We start from the raw sequence: 13,981 nt of genomic DNA, 5'->3' as shown, positions 1-13,981 counted from the left end.
AACATCAGAAAAAGTGAAACAATGTGCAAGAGAGAAAGAAAAATTATATATATGATGTGCGTGAAAAAAAGACTATTGGTGTGCATTTTTGAGATGGCCATATTATTCATGAAGGTAGAATTGTCAAAAAGATGGACAGCTTATCACAAAGGTTATATGTACTAGCTATGGAGTATATTTAAAGAGAAAGTATCATATAGAACATTCAAAAAATCAACTGGCATTGGTTTGTAAACCTGACTTTAACATACATTTCCAGACTATGTTAGTACTTAGATGCCTCTAACTATGGTGCTAGAAGTAAAGAGAAAGTGGAATCATGAAATTCACTGGATTTGTTTTCAGATAATCTGTTCACAACTAAGGTACATTAGGAACAGATTCTTTTTATAAATAATCCCTTTAATCAGTCAAAAGCATGATTTAAAAAGGTGATATGAAAACACTAACTGGTTAATTTACATATTATTCCAATCAATTTAAGAAGCACAGAATTTAACTGTGGGTTTTTAATCATACTAAAGATTATGACTGACTGTTATTCACAGTTAAGCACTGTGAATGAATATTCAAGGTTCAGGGCACTGCTGGAAACAAAGTTATACATACAGAGAAGGCAACTCCTTCAAAATGACTTATCTGTATGGATTAGCCAAAAATATACCTTCATCAATCATACTCAGAAGTTCCTTTGTATTTCAGTTGATTGATCACACAACAGAGAGAGTTAGTTAAGTGAGGAGGGGGGGGGAACCAAACCTTTAATACTTGGTCAGTCAAAAGTCCATAAAGATGGAAAATAGCTATTTCTTTAAATAAAAAACCCTACACAAAGTTATGTTTGACTTGAATGACTACATTTTGAAGATGAAGTGACTAAAAGGGCATAAGGACCATATTCCAGAGAACAGGGAACACTTAAATTTCACAGATCAAGGGGAGTTAAAGTTCAATTCTATACACATATGTCTAGAAGTAACCCCTGAGACTAAAGCCTGAGTTGATATGCATTGGATGACTCCGCACAGCATTCAAATAACACAATTAAATTATTTGACTTCTCAGTGATCACTGGCCCAATTAATATGTTATTTTTGCTGAGCAAGGGTCACTTTTACAGAGTCTAGTTTTAAAACATTCTGCTATCAGAATGAGGCAAAGGCTTCTCCAAGTCTCTTCTACTTCTTCAGTTAATTATGGAAGTAACTTCACCTAAATATGGAAGTTTTCGAAACACATGGGCACAGACTTCAGAGATCCCCAGTCTACTGTGTTTCTCTGAAAATAAGACACCGTCTTATATTTATTTTCCTCAAGAAAATATTTTCGGGGGATATCTTATTTTTATTACACGTCCAGCCTTGCCTCTTCCTTGCCGCCCTCCAGAACTGCGCCTATCACTATGTCTTATTTTTGGGGTATGGCTTATATTACGCAAATGCTTACCGGTAGAAATCCTGCTACGGCTTATTTTATGGGTATGTCTTATTTTAGAGGAAACAGGGTATTAGAATAATCTTCTATTACTTATAAGATAGGAAACGGCATAATAAAAGCATCCTTGAAAGTTTCCCCACTAGCCTCTCTTTTAAAAGGAGTATTCTTTAAAAGAACCTAGGGCCAGCAATGACTAAATCTGGCCAGCTTACTTTATGAAGCAAACAGGCGTCTTGGTTACATACTTCTACCGTATAATGTGAATCAATATCTTCTCTATACAATCCAACAAACTTTATATTCACAGTATTTAAGTAGTGATATTCCTTTTTGTGTATTCTCAGTGTTCTCTAAAGCATTATAAAATAAGATTTCTATAGATGCTATAAAATAAGCTACTATATATATGTTAGTAGAAACAGATAGAAATACTATACAATGTTGCATCTGTAGTTATGTCAGCAATTTTTTTCAAATATTCAGTAAGTGGCATAAACTATATGTTACACTAGAGTTAGGATAAACTGTACGTTACACTGCAGAAATTCAGCTACCTCTCCTTTACAAAGAGCCTTAGGCACTTTGAAGTAGAGGAGAAGGAACATGGGAAGGCTGGTGGGAGAGTTTCACACTGTATAGTGAAGATACAGTTTGCAAATTTAAGAAGTTGCAATTTAAAAATGTAAGAAAATTTGAGAAGGATATTGACAAGCTGAAATGTGTGCAGAGGAGGGTGACCAAGATGATCAAGGGTCTGGAAATTAAAGCTTATGAGGAACTGTTGAGGAGTTGGATATGTTTAGCTTTGAAAAGAGAAGACTGAGAGAAGATATGATAGCCATCTTTAAATATTTAAAGGACTGTCACACAGAAGCTGGAGCAAGCTTGTTTATGCCTGCTCTGGGGAGTAGAACCTGAACCAATGGGTTCAAGTTAGAAGAAATAAGAATCCAACTAAACATCAGGAATAACTTTCCAGCACTAGTTACAGGTAGGTAGCTGTGTTGGTCTGACGTAGTAGAAACAAAAAAACAAAAAAAAATCCTTCCAGTAGCACCTTAGAGACCAACTAAATTTGTCACTGGTATGAGCTTTCGTATGCATGCACACTTCTTCAGATACACTTGTATCTGAAGAAGTGTGCATGCACACGGAAGCTCATACCAATGACAAACTTAGTTGGACTCTAAGGTGCTACTGGAAGGATTTTTTTAAATTTATTTTTTCAACTTTCCAGCAGTAAGAGATGTTCAACAATGGAACGGTCTCTCTCAGAAGGTTGTGGACTCTCCTTTGTTGGAGGTTTTTAACCAGTGGCTGGATGGCCATCTCTCATGCATGCTTTAGCTGAGATTCCTTCACTGCAGGGGTGGGACTAGACGATCCTTGGGGTCACTTCTAAGTCTACAATTCTATGACTCTGTTATTCTAACTATGTGCATTATTAAGCACTAACAATTTTATGCATTTGACAACAACAACAAAAGCAGAATGTTGAACTGGGGCTTAGCTGGACATTCCACTCTTTCGCCACAAGGGTGGTAATCAAAGAACACAACCTAGAAAACAATACATCATCTCTGTGGATGGAGAACTTCACATTCCATTACCAGTCAATCACCATTCTTCGTATTATTCCCCAAGGTTACTCCCAACCTCATACAAAATAATTAATAATCAAACAATAATTGTGGACCTTTCACATTGGACTTGAATTTTACACTTTATATATCTGCTATTGGTTAAGAATTCAGGACAAACATTTCTTTACACAGAACACTCCGTGATGCACATATTGCAGAAAATGTTGGTTTACCACCAGAGAGGGATTACAATTTCATGGGGGAAAGACTGTCCAAAATTTAATTTAGAATTCAGTGGTAAGGAAGGATTTGAAACTTGGCTGGAAGAGACTGTATTTCCCCCCTTTCCTCTCCTGTTACAAAAAGGGCTATTCAGTGAACCCCAACACTAGATTTCTTTAAGAAATAGTGACCTCCTTTGTCTGCCCTATGGCTCATGTGGCATGGGTGTTCAATCAAAGGCTTAGAGAGTTGGCAGTTATGGGGAGGCTTGGAGGAGTGTCAAGTTTCTGTCCTTTTATCATATTCTTACTCAGTTTTTCCAAAGCTTTTTGCTTTGACACTTCGTTGTGCTTGTTCCACAATTCTACTCAAGATGCAATGTAAGCAGGAGAGAAAGACAGAAAAAATGTCAGATGCTGATCAGAGGCGGAAATGGAAAATAAAAATAAAAAAGAAGCCACCCAATCCTGCACTACCAAAGCAGAAATTAATGATAACTGGCATGTGACTAATTAATCACATCTTCAGTCAGATCAGGGTAGAGACTTCCATCGCCTTCATTCATAAGATTTCAAAATTAATACCTATATACTGTATAATAAACTGGCTGAGTAGAACAGCTAAGTGAGACTCACCTACCTGATCTCATTTGCCTTCACAGAAATGACAGATTAAAAAGAGGCAGTGTCAGGTTTTTTTATGTTCAACAATTAAAGTTTCGTATCAATGGGTTACACAAAGAATACAGTATGTATTTTATGTATCATTGCGCCCCAAACCACCAAATATATCTCAATTCCATGTGTAATAAGGGATAAGAAAAACTATTTCTATAAACACTAAAAAAAATCTATGCAAAAAAACAATTAGTTTGGGTCTGAATATGCCTGTAATGACCACTGGGCTTCTTCTAGCTTTATGTACGGTATGTTAACTATACCAGACTCCAAATCATTTTCATCAGGGCAAAAAGAATAGCAAAAAATGGGGAGGGGATCTAAAAAAGAAATACACACCATTCTGTTCAAATGATACCCTAAATTTTCATCCCTCTGGCAGAAAACCTCAGATAATTCCAGGTGCTGGCCCAATGGGCAGTGGCAGAATCATAATAAGCTTAATGGAAATTCAAGTACTATTAGTGCACTTCATTTTCCCTCCCCAAATAGGAAGGAAGAAGCTGGGAATGAACAAAGTAAGAAGCAAACTCAGCTCTTACAAGAGCAGAGAAAGATAAGCAGTAGTGCAGAAAGTTTCTTTTTACTATTCTGCTATGGAAACAGGGCATGGGAAAGCACAGATAGAAATGGGAGAGGAAACAGGCTCAGAACACTTTAGAGTGATTCAGGATTTGTCTGCAGTAGGAGAAAGACAGCTAATTATAATTTATCCAGAAAACCTAATCAATTTCCCCATGCTTTATTTGAGGGAACAACACCAAATAAACGAACAGCGATAAGCACATTCAAACTGAAAATGAGATTTCTGTAGGCTCCCTCCATTCTCTGGTGCTATTATTTATTAATGGTATACAAACCATGGCTGCCCTTCTTTCCCCATCCATCACAATTCTGCTTGCTCCCTATGCACATTGGTACAGAAGGCTACTGTATCCATTAAAGGGAATTCATCTCAAACTATGGGAGGGGAGTCATGCTTCAGAAACCCATCTGACAAATATGTTTCCAATTATATACTTGTCTTTGCACAATCTCTTGAGACTGGGTAGGCTCTTTTTTTCTACATTTGCATGGTATTTTGTGCTGGAAACCCTCAAAACTTTATTTCCTTCTGTCCTTTGGATGGCGAGGGAGTATAGCTAAAAGTATTATATTTGTTCTTGTAGGTTTTGTTTTGGTGGAAAATATAAGATTATACATTATACAGAAACACCCACAGCACAAGGGTGAGGGCTAGAATTGAAGATGAATGAACATGAAATCCAAAGCTGCAATCCTGCACACTTGTACTTGGGAGCAGAGCCCCAGAAATCAATGGCATAGTACTGGGTCATTAAGGTAAAATATTTTCCTCTCGATAGTCATTTGGTTTTGTGGCAACTAGTCCCTGGTGCACACAATCCCAAGAGACCGTTTCCATTACAGACCAGACTATTCTGCCTGTAAGACTGTGTGAACAATGATTAAAGTTCCCTATGCCAGCATCATATGGCTATCTCCATTTGGCTGGCCATAAAATTCCAAAAAGCATAGAAACACCAGAAATGCTTAGCCAATATTTCTCCAAGCTGTGAGAAGAGCATATATGAATAGTCTTTGCAGTCCGAGTGAGAGTGAAGCACATTATTGCAGCAATGATAAGGCAAATGTTTCAATGGGAAAGATGCAATCAGATTCTAATGCAGTGCACAGATACTTTCCTGCATTCCATATACACATAAATACACACCAATAGAAGCTACAAAATTTTCCTCCTTTAGACTCCTTGTGTCAAACTCCCTTGGCCCTTTCCCTGCAGGGCTTGGGGCCCTTGGCATGAGCTGGGGTACTGGCAGTTGCACCTTGGGTTTCGGTTCAACCCTCGTGGCTAACATAGGGTCCTTGCCAACCGGAGTGATTGCTCCATCTGTTGGGCTTCGTTTTCTTTTTTCTGGCTCTTTAAAAGAAAGGAGGAGAGATATCAGCAACCAAAAAAGAAAAACACATACCAGTAATAGTAAAAATATAAGGATTAAGAAAAAAATGGGAGAAGAGTACAGAAGAAAAAGATTGTTCAGATGGCGTTAATCATTTGTTTACAGATAATTAAAAAACAGCTCACACATTTAGATCTCAAAATCAATGTCAAAAAGCAGTGCTCAAAACACAGGGTCTGAAGGCTTCGTATCCAGTACCTCAAAGTACCATTTCTCACATGAGATTGACTGGCTAAAATTTGCTTCAGGAAAGTCTAAGATCCAGTAAGTAGTACTATGCTATGGACTTTAAACAAATTTAATACTGGGCAATATCAAACTACATCTCATGAGGGAATCCCTTTGCTCTGTTCCCGCTTCTGCCAACCTAGCAGTTCGAAAGCATACCAGTGCAAGTAGATAAATAGGTACTGCTGCTGTGGGAAGGTAAATGGCATTTCCATGTGCTCTGGTTTCCATCACGGTGTTCTGTTGTGCCAGAAGCAGTTTAGTCATGCTGGCCACATGACCCAGAAAGCTGTCTGTAGGCAAATGCCAACTCCCATGGCTTGAAGCGAGATGAGCACTGCACCCCATAGTTGCCTTTGACTGGGCTTAACTGTCCAGGGGTCCTTTATCTTTACCTTACAAATAATTATTAATAATTCCAGCTCTCCGTCTTCCTAGTTCTCATGGCAAGTTTCAAAACGTAAAGAAAAACCAATTGTGCGGGGGCACAACCTGGATACCGGTACTAGATTTAGATGATACCGCAGACTGCTCTTTGCAACCCTCTCACCTCCCACACCCCACCAACAGGATGTACTCTTTTAAATTTCTCAACCTCTAGTAAAATTTGAATGGGTACTGGAAGCTCCCTGTATATAATGTTTCCTCCCCCCCCCCCCCCAATCATAAGCTTGGTGGGGCAAGATGCTGGGTAACAAGAGCGGGAAATGGCTGGCCCTCCATATGTTGCTGAACTACAACTCCCAGCAAGCTTGGTCAGTGATGATGGGAGCTGTAGTTCTCATCAAGCACAAGCTCTGTATGCAAAATGAAAGTATATTATACACTAAATATCTCAATGCAAAGCATAATATAACACAAAATAATACAGACTCAAATAATACAGTCTCAAATCAATCTTGGAGATATATATGCAATCTTACAAATTACTACAGTCATACCTTGGGTTACAGACGCTTCGGGTTGCGCGTTTTCGGGTTTCACACCCCACTGAACCCGGAAGTACCGGAATGGGTTACTTCTGGGTTTCGGCGCTCGTGCATGCATAGCACTACTAAATCGCGCTATGCGCATGCGCAGAAATGCCGAATTGCAACCGCACGTGCGTAGACACGGCGCTGCGGATTGCGAATGCTGCGGGTTGCAAACGTGCCTCCCGCACAGATCATGTTCACAACCCAAGCGTCCACTGTATTCAATGTCTCTGAGTTCAAGAGTTCAACTGTAATGTATTAAAGGGAGCTGTAGTTCAGCAATATCTGGAGAGCCAATGGTTCCCCACATCTGTTATTTATATATACACCATGGCCCTTATATATAACTGTATCATCCCCACCGTGCTTAATAAATAAGTGCTATTGGGGCATGTGCCTTTTCCTTAAGCAGCTAAATATTTGCACTTTTTCTCATGGCTGAACTGCTGAAATGAAATTAATTCAGACAAGCATTTGGGTGTGCCAATGAAAACAAAGTAACTGCATTCTGTACTGGAGTTGACTGAAAATACAGGAATCATTTTCTCCGTGAAACTATTTGTACTTATAGAATTATAGATGCAATTCAAAATACTTATTCCAATAAATTTCTTTTACATGGTTCAGTAATTACTCAAAACCTAAAGCTGTGATAAAATAAATGTGATTATTGGTTGTGCCAGAAAGTCAGACTAGCTCAGCTCTACAACAAGTAGGGCATTTCACAGATTTACATTCATTTATTTTATATAATTCATTAGTTTATCCTATTCTCTTACCTTTGTTATAGTAGTGAGTATGAGCTATTTCCAGCAGACCAAAGACACTTGCCATTCCCCCAAGTCCAGCATTTGCATATGAGTGCTCAAGGCTTGACACAGTACATTTCAGCAAATCCAACATCCCTTTATAAACCTTGCGGTTGATCTCCTACAATGGAAACATTTATAAGGGTGAGGATGGGTCATTTATTAGGAACCTGTTTCAGCTCATTAACTTCCACTAAAGTAAGACATAATCCCCTTGCATTCTAATTAATTTTCTGTAGCTTAACTACGCCTCCTTCGGTTTAGGACCATAGGAAGCTGCTTTGTACCAAGTCAGGCCAATAGTTTCTCCAGCTTAGTATTCTCTATCCAACTCACCAATGTTTCAGACACCACACCTCAAGATACCAGAGACTGAACCTGGGACCTTTTGCATACAAACATGCGCTCTACTACAGAGCTACTTCTGTATCTAAAAGAGAATTTATCTTTATAGAATTACCTCTGTTAACTAACTCTGTACAAATGCTCTTTCAAGTAGGGGGAGGTTCTGACAGCACTTAAGCAAACTGTTGTGAAGCCTCCCTAGAAAAACCATTACTCAATCTCACTCAATCCCACTGATCTAAGTAGCTTTCATCCTGTTTTTAATTTGCCTTTTTAAAGTAAGTTACTTCAATGTAATCAGTTCTAGGTCTTCTGGGTTTTCCTCAATCCTCCACAGCAGATCTAGGGGTCACACAGGTGCATGGGAAGAAGAGAGAGAAGGGAAGTTCCATTACACAGCTGAAAGTGCTTGTGCTAGTAGAACTGTTTGGTTGGATACCCTTCTGATTGTTAGGACCCTTTCTAATCTGGTTTCTGACCTGGTATTTGGAATAAAAATGGCCTTGGTCACTTTGGTAGATGATCTGTACCAAAAGATGGGCATGAGGCGTCTGATCCTGTTGATTCTCCTAGATCTCTCAGCAGCTTTTAGTATTGTCAGCCATGGCACCTATCTGGGCCACTGAGAAAGGATAGAGTTGGGGGGCGCAGCTCTGTAGTGGTTCTGGTCTCCCAGCTCTATCCTCTCCCAACTCTGCTACACTTCAAGGAAGAAGAAGAAAAAGAAGAAGAAAAAGAAGAAAAAGAAGAAGAAGAAGAAGAAGAAGAAGAAGAAGAAGAAGAAGAAGAAGAAGAAGAAGAAGAAGAAGAAGAAGAAGAAGAAGAAGAAGAGTTTGGATTTGATATCCCGCTTTATCAATACCTGAAGGAGTCTCAAAGCGGCTAACATCGTCCTTTCCCTTCCTCCCCAACAACAAACACTCTGTGAGGTGAGTGGGGCTGAGAAACTTCAGAGAAGTGTGACTAGCCCAAGGTCACCCAGCAGCTGCATGTGGAGGAGCGGAGACGTAAACCTGGTTCCCCAGATTATGAGTCTACCGCTCTTAACCACTACACCACACTGTAGTTCCCTTCCCATCCTTTGTATGGGCATGAGAGAAATAGGTTTCTCTATTGTGACACCTAGATTTAGAAACAGCTTGCCTAGGGGGATGCACCTTTTCCATTGCAGCATGCTTTCCTTTGGGGAGGTGACAAAGGTATGTTTATTCTAGACACCATTCGTCTAACATAGCCTTTGATATTCTAAGTACTGGGTTTTTAACTTATTGTTGCTTTGTAATCGAAGATTTATTAGTAATGGTTTTACTGTGAGCACTGCAGCAGAAAGACGAAATAGAATCATTTAAAAGAAAGAGGAACAGAGAACTGACCACATCCTGGACAACATCCTGCCGTGCATCTTCCTCTGATTGGATGGTGCGATTAAGCTTGCTTAATACAAAGACACGGAGCTGCTCACTCTCCAGGAGACGGCGGACTCTCTTCATGTGAAACCAACCAACTCCTTGTCCATCTAGGACATTGTGCACCACCTCTTTCAAGAACTGCTGGTTCTCACTATATTATATGGATACACAAGCGATAGGGGGCATAACCCTCCAGGACACTTCCATAGGTATATTACATTTTATAATAGGAGGATATTAACACAACATAAATCTATCTGTATTTAGCCATGCTGACTTCAACTCTAAACATAATATGCTAGGTATCCTTGATGCAACCTGGTTTGGATCCTGCTATATATTTCTATCACTGACTCAAGTGGAGCAGCTGGAATAACTAGGTTGGGGTAAGAATTGTGGCTATCACACTTCCCCAGCCCTTTCTGTCATGTGGAGTGCCACTGCAGAAATGAAGAGATGGGGCTGTGGCTAGATCTGTGGCTCAGCAAAGCAGAAACAGTCTGTAACTATTATTTTGTGTCCAAGTTTCCTGCTGGCCATCTAAACTAGATTCTTGTAACCTAGCATCACACTGTTGATATGTTCCATTTGTTATGAATTACAATCCCTATACTTTTCTCAGTAATACATCCAACCATAAATACCTCCTTTTATTTCTGCATTTGGCTGTTTCTTATTTGTGCAAACAGAAGACATTTTATGAAAGTGGGTTTCCTAGTCTCTCCTCACCATATTGTCCCTCCTACCCTCCCTACAAAGCAGTTTTCAATAGTCACAAGATATACTGGAATAGGGTTGGATGTGGTGCAAGATCTACAGCAGGCATCCCCAAACTTCGACCCTCCAGATGTTTTCGACTACAATTCCCATTATCCCTGACCACTGGTCCTGTTAGCTAGGGATCATGGGAGTTGTAGGCCAAAACATCTGGAGGGCCGCAGTTTGGGGATGCCTGATCTACAGGGACAGAAACAGCCAAAACTAAGTGGAGGCAACTTGCATGAGCTGATCAATTGTGTAATCCATTACAGTAAGATTCAAAGATAAAGTGTAGGTCACCTTCTTTAATTTTTATTTTTAGAAGCATCACCAGATTTTCTTATTCTCAGAGCAGACATACTGCCCAGGGCATGCCACATAAAGCTCATTTTGCAGTGTGCAGCAACTCTAAGCAGATACTTTTACCTGGAATTACTGCTTCGTCCCTGTGGTGATGGTGAAGGAGTCTCCCTTTTGACTGTTGGGCTGTGCTTTATAACAGAAGACTTTTGATCCACAAGTGCTCGTCTATTTCCTGAATAAGAGAGGAAGCAGAACAAGAAAACAGTTACTGAAAAGGATGGCCAAGCCCAGGAACAGTACCAATGAAACACACAAAAGTCATCTAACACTTAATTAAATGGACATACAAAGAAACTTGGAAAAGCAGCAGCATATTTTGTATTATTGCATCATACATCGGCAGAAAACAGTAATGGGAATGAGACAGAGACAAAAGAGAAGATGGTAACAAGAGCAGAAGGTGAAAGGCAGGAGTTTGGCTGCTCTGCATGCATTTCTGCCACAAGAACCATCTTCTGATTAGGCACCATATGGAAAAGCAATGTGTTATGGGAGTGTGACTAGTAGAAATCACATGTTACTAGCTTCCAGTGGAAAAATTGCCCAAAAGACAGGCACAAGAATGTTTGCTGGGAGTTGCTACGTCATGCACAGTTCATAATGCAAGGAACCCACCTTCATTGCTTACTGGCCCAGCTTCAGTAATAATCTCCATTATAGTATTTAGCCCAAATACTGGGACACAAAATAAACAATTAGTAGTGCACTGCAAAATCACCACCATTTTTATATTTGATTAGTTACTTGATTAATCCCCTCTCTTTCAAAAAAAAACAGCCCTAGATTAATGTTGGGGAACATCTACATTGGGGTGGTCCAGATAACAGCTTTCCCCATGGCTAAATAGGAATAAACTAAAAGTGGAAGGAAAACGTAATGAAGAGGTATTAACTAGCCACTGTAGCAGGGGAGGTTTACTACATTCCCTGTTCTATCGGCCCACCTGTAATGGTGCTTGTTCTTGATTTGGTCCTTGGATCTGTAATAGCAGCACTGCACTGCCCCTGTATGCCTTGTGAACATTAGCTGTGCTGATTCAGTATGGTAGAGAGACTCAAAACAATCATCTCTGTAGAAGCATATTTTGAAACAAATTTCTCAACCCTAATGGCTTCCAAACACAAAATCATAAGCTCTCATTTCTAGTGTAGATGTGTCCTAACCTGATTTAAGGTCACTTGAAGGCTCAAAGGTTACTCTGAACCCCATTCAATTCAGAAATAATGCTTCTCTCTATCTTAGGAATTAATATTTTATTTCATAGGAACTGCAAAAAATAAAGCTTATCTCCCTTCAGAACATGAAGGAAGGTAAATAAAACATTAATGAATAGTTGAAAGGGGTAATGAAACAATGGCAATGAATGAAATGAAAAAATATCATCTACCCATCTTGTATCTCAAAGAATTCGAACATTAAGAAAATTGATATTTACCTGGCATACACAAATCATTAAACTGTAGAGTTGGAATGGTCCCCCAACGGTCATCTCCTCCAAATATCTACTACCATGCCATCCCCACCACCCAACTAGTATGATACCTGTCAGGTCAGTCAGGTTATAATTTTTTCTTTATATATGAAACTAACTAAAGTACTGACAATTTTATCCTACAGAAAATTAGAGATGCCACATGGAACAAGATTCATCAAGAAATGACAAAAAACTGCAGAAGATGAGACACAAAGCATGAAAAGACGGAAAAACCCATCACTGTTTTCTTCCAATGTGTGTTATCAATAATAGGTTTAGCTAACAGAAGATCTCTGCACAAACAAATATAGGAATATGACCAAATGGAAATATCCCCAGAGACCATGCAGAGTCTTCACCAAACTACTCAGTCTCCTTCTGCGTTGGTTTCTGGTTTTTCTACACACACACACACACACACACACACACACACACACACACACACACCCTAAGAAAATGTTACTCTTATCCAAAGCAAAGTCCAATGCAGCAACACAAAACTAACTTTTGGCCTTTATTACTAAAAGGTCAAAGGTCAGCAAACATCATACCAACCTTCATCCACATCCCTTCCCACTTCCAGATTAAAGTAATCTTTACCGATGAAAATGGAGAGGGGGAAGAAATAAATAAAATCAACTTATTAAAAACAACTTATTAAAAATAAAGCATTCTTCCAGCTGAGCAACCAAAAAGATTCAATGCAAAATCAAACAATGGTAAATTATAGATTAACTTTCCTTTAACAACAGCAATGACTAAAACCAACTGTACTACAAATAACCTGGAGTAATTTCTACAGATTCTACTCCATATTTTTCAATATTTAAGAAGTCTACCTTAGCTAAGTCCTATTGCTCCAACTGAACGGCTTTCAATAATTTTCCTCTTAAGGTAAGTTTTAGCTCTAGGAAATGTCTAAAGGGACAATTTAAACGTGATAGCCTTTCCCATGAAAGTATTTCACGTAACTGGTGAAAAGTTGAAAAGATCCTTGCCAGGTTGGTCTCCCTCTCTCTGGGCTGACAGTGTCCATGTGCCAGGAGAGCCAACAGCAGTGATATGCAGCTGTATACATCTGGGGCAACAGACACACACTAAGGATATGCTTGCCACATAGACTGTTGCCAGGGAAAGGGCTTTTCAGCAGCCTCCATGTGAGGTCTGTGAAATTAAATCAATCCAGAGAATTAAGACTTTGCATTCACTTTATGCAAAATCTCTTTCCACCAAAGTGCATTTCATACAGCCGGTGCATTAAAAGACAGACCAAAAATAATACTCCCTTCCATGCAAAAAAGTGTAATTAATAGTCACTTGAAGAATTCTGTTTAAGAAATCTGAAGCATCACCCAAAATGAATTCCTAATTCTAGAATGCCTGGTTTCCCAAAATGTTTTTTTTTAAGGGTTGGGTATAATTCTGTGACTGCTTGGCAATCAAAGGGATTCTGAGAGCAGTAAAAGGCAAGAAAAAGTGATTACCTTTCAGGCTAGGAAATGGAGTGTTTTTGTCTCTCCCAGCTTTGGTTGGAAGGGCTAAATTGGACAGACTAAAGCTTGTGCTGTGGTTCTTGTATAGGCTACCTATAACAAAAATAAAATAAATCAAGTGATCTAATCATCCCCTTATCTCATTCAGAAACTTACTGTGCAGTTTACATCTGAACAGCTTTCTGCACTCTGAGATAAACTAGACATGACCTTAAATGCAGCATAAAGG

The 13,981-nt window shown here is 39.2% G+C and overlaps 1 protein-coding gene across 50 annotated transcripts in view; it reads right to left on the bottom strand.

Moving 5' to 3' along the window:
* MADD (MAP kinase activating death domain) overlaps window positions 1–13,981 on the bottom strand; it is a 79,216-nt gene that overhangs the window by 23,418 nt on the left and 41,817 nt on the right. For 12 of the 50 annotated variants that reach the window (XM_088654210.1, XM_088654235.1, XM_088654257.1 and 9 more), the window contains 7 exons: window positions 13,744–13,845; window positions 11,401–11,460; window positions 10,849–10,957; window positions 9,628–9,814; window positions 7,880–8,030; window positions 5,652–5,858; window positions 3,553–3,606 (listed from right to left, as the gene is read on the bottom strand). In XM_088654210.1, the coding sequence (XP_088510336.1) occupies window positions 3,553–3,606; window positions 5,652–5,858; window positions 7,880–8,030; window positions 9,628–9,814; window positions 10,849–10,957; window positions 11,401–11,460; window positions 13,744–13,845 (870 nt within the window). Of the gene's footprint in view, window positions 1–3,552; window positions 3,607–5,651; window positions 5,859–7,879; window positions 8,031–9,627; window positions 9,815–10,848; window positions 10,958–11,400; window positions 11,461–12,814; window positions 12,854–13,743; window positions 13,846–13,981 lie in introns of all 50 variants that reach the window. The other 38 variants (XM_088654243.1, XM_088654323.1, XM_088654342.1 and 35 more) reach the window with 7 other exon arrangements.

Source organism: Zootoca vivipara, chromosome 1 (assembly GCF_965207765.1).
Source record: "Zootoca vivipara chromosome 1, rZooViv2.hap1.1, whole genome shotgun sequence".
NCBI classification, from domain to species: Eukaryota; Metazoa; Chordata; class Lepidosauria; order Squamata; family Lacertidae; genus Zootoca; species Zootoca vivipara.
The sequence above is the reverse complement of the archived record's forward strand: the minus strand, read 5'-3'. Positions and strand labels throughout refer to the sequence as shown.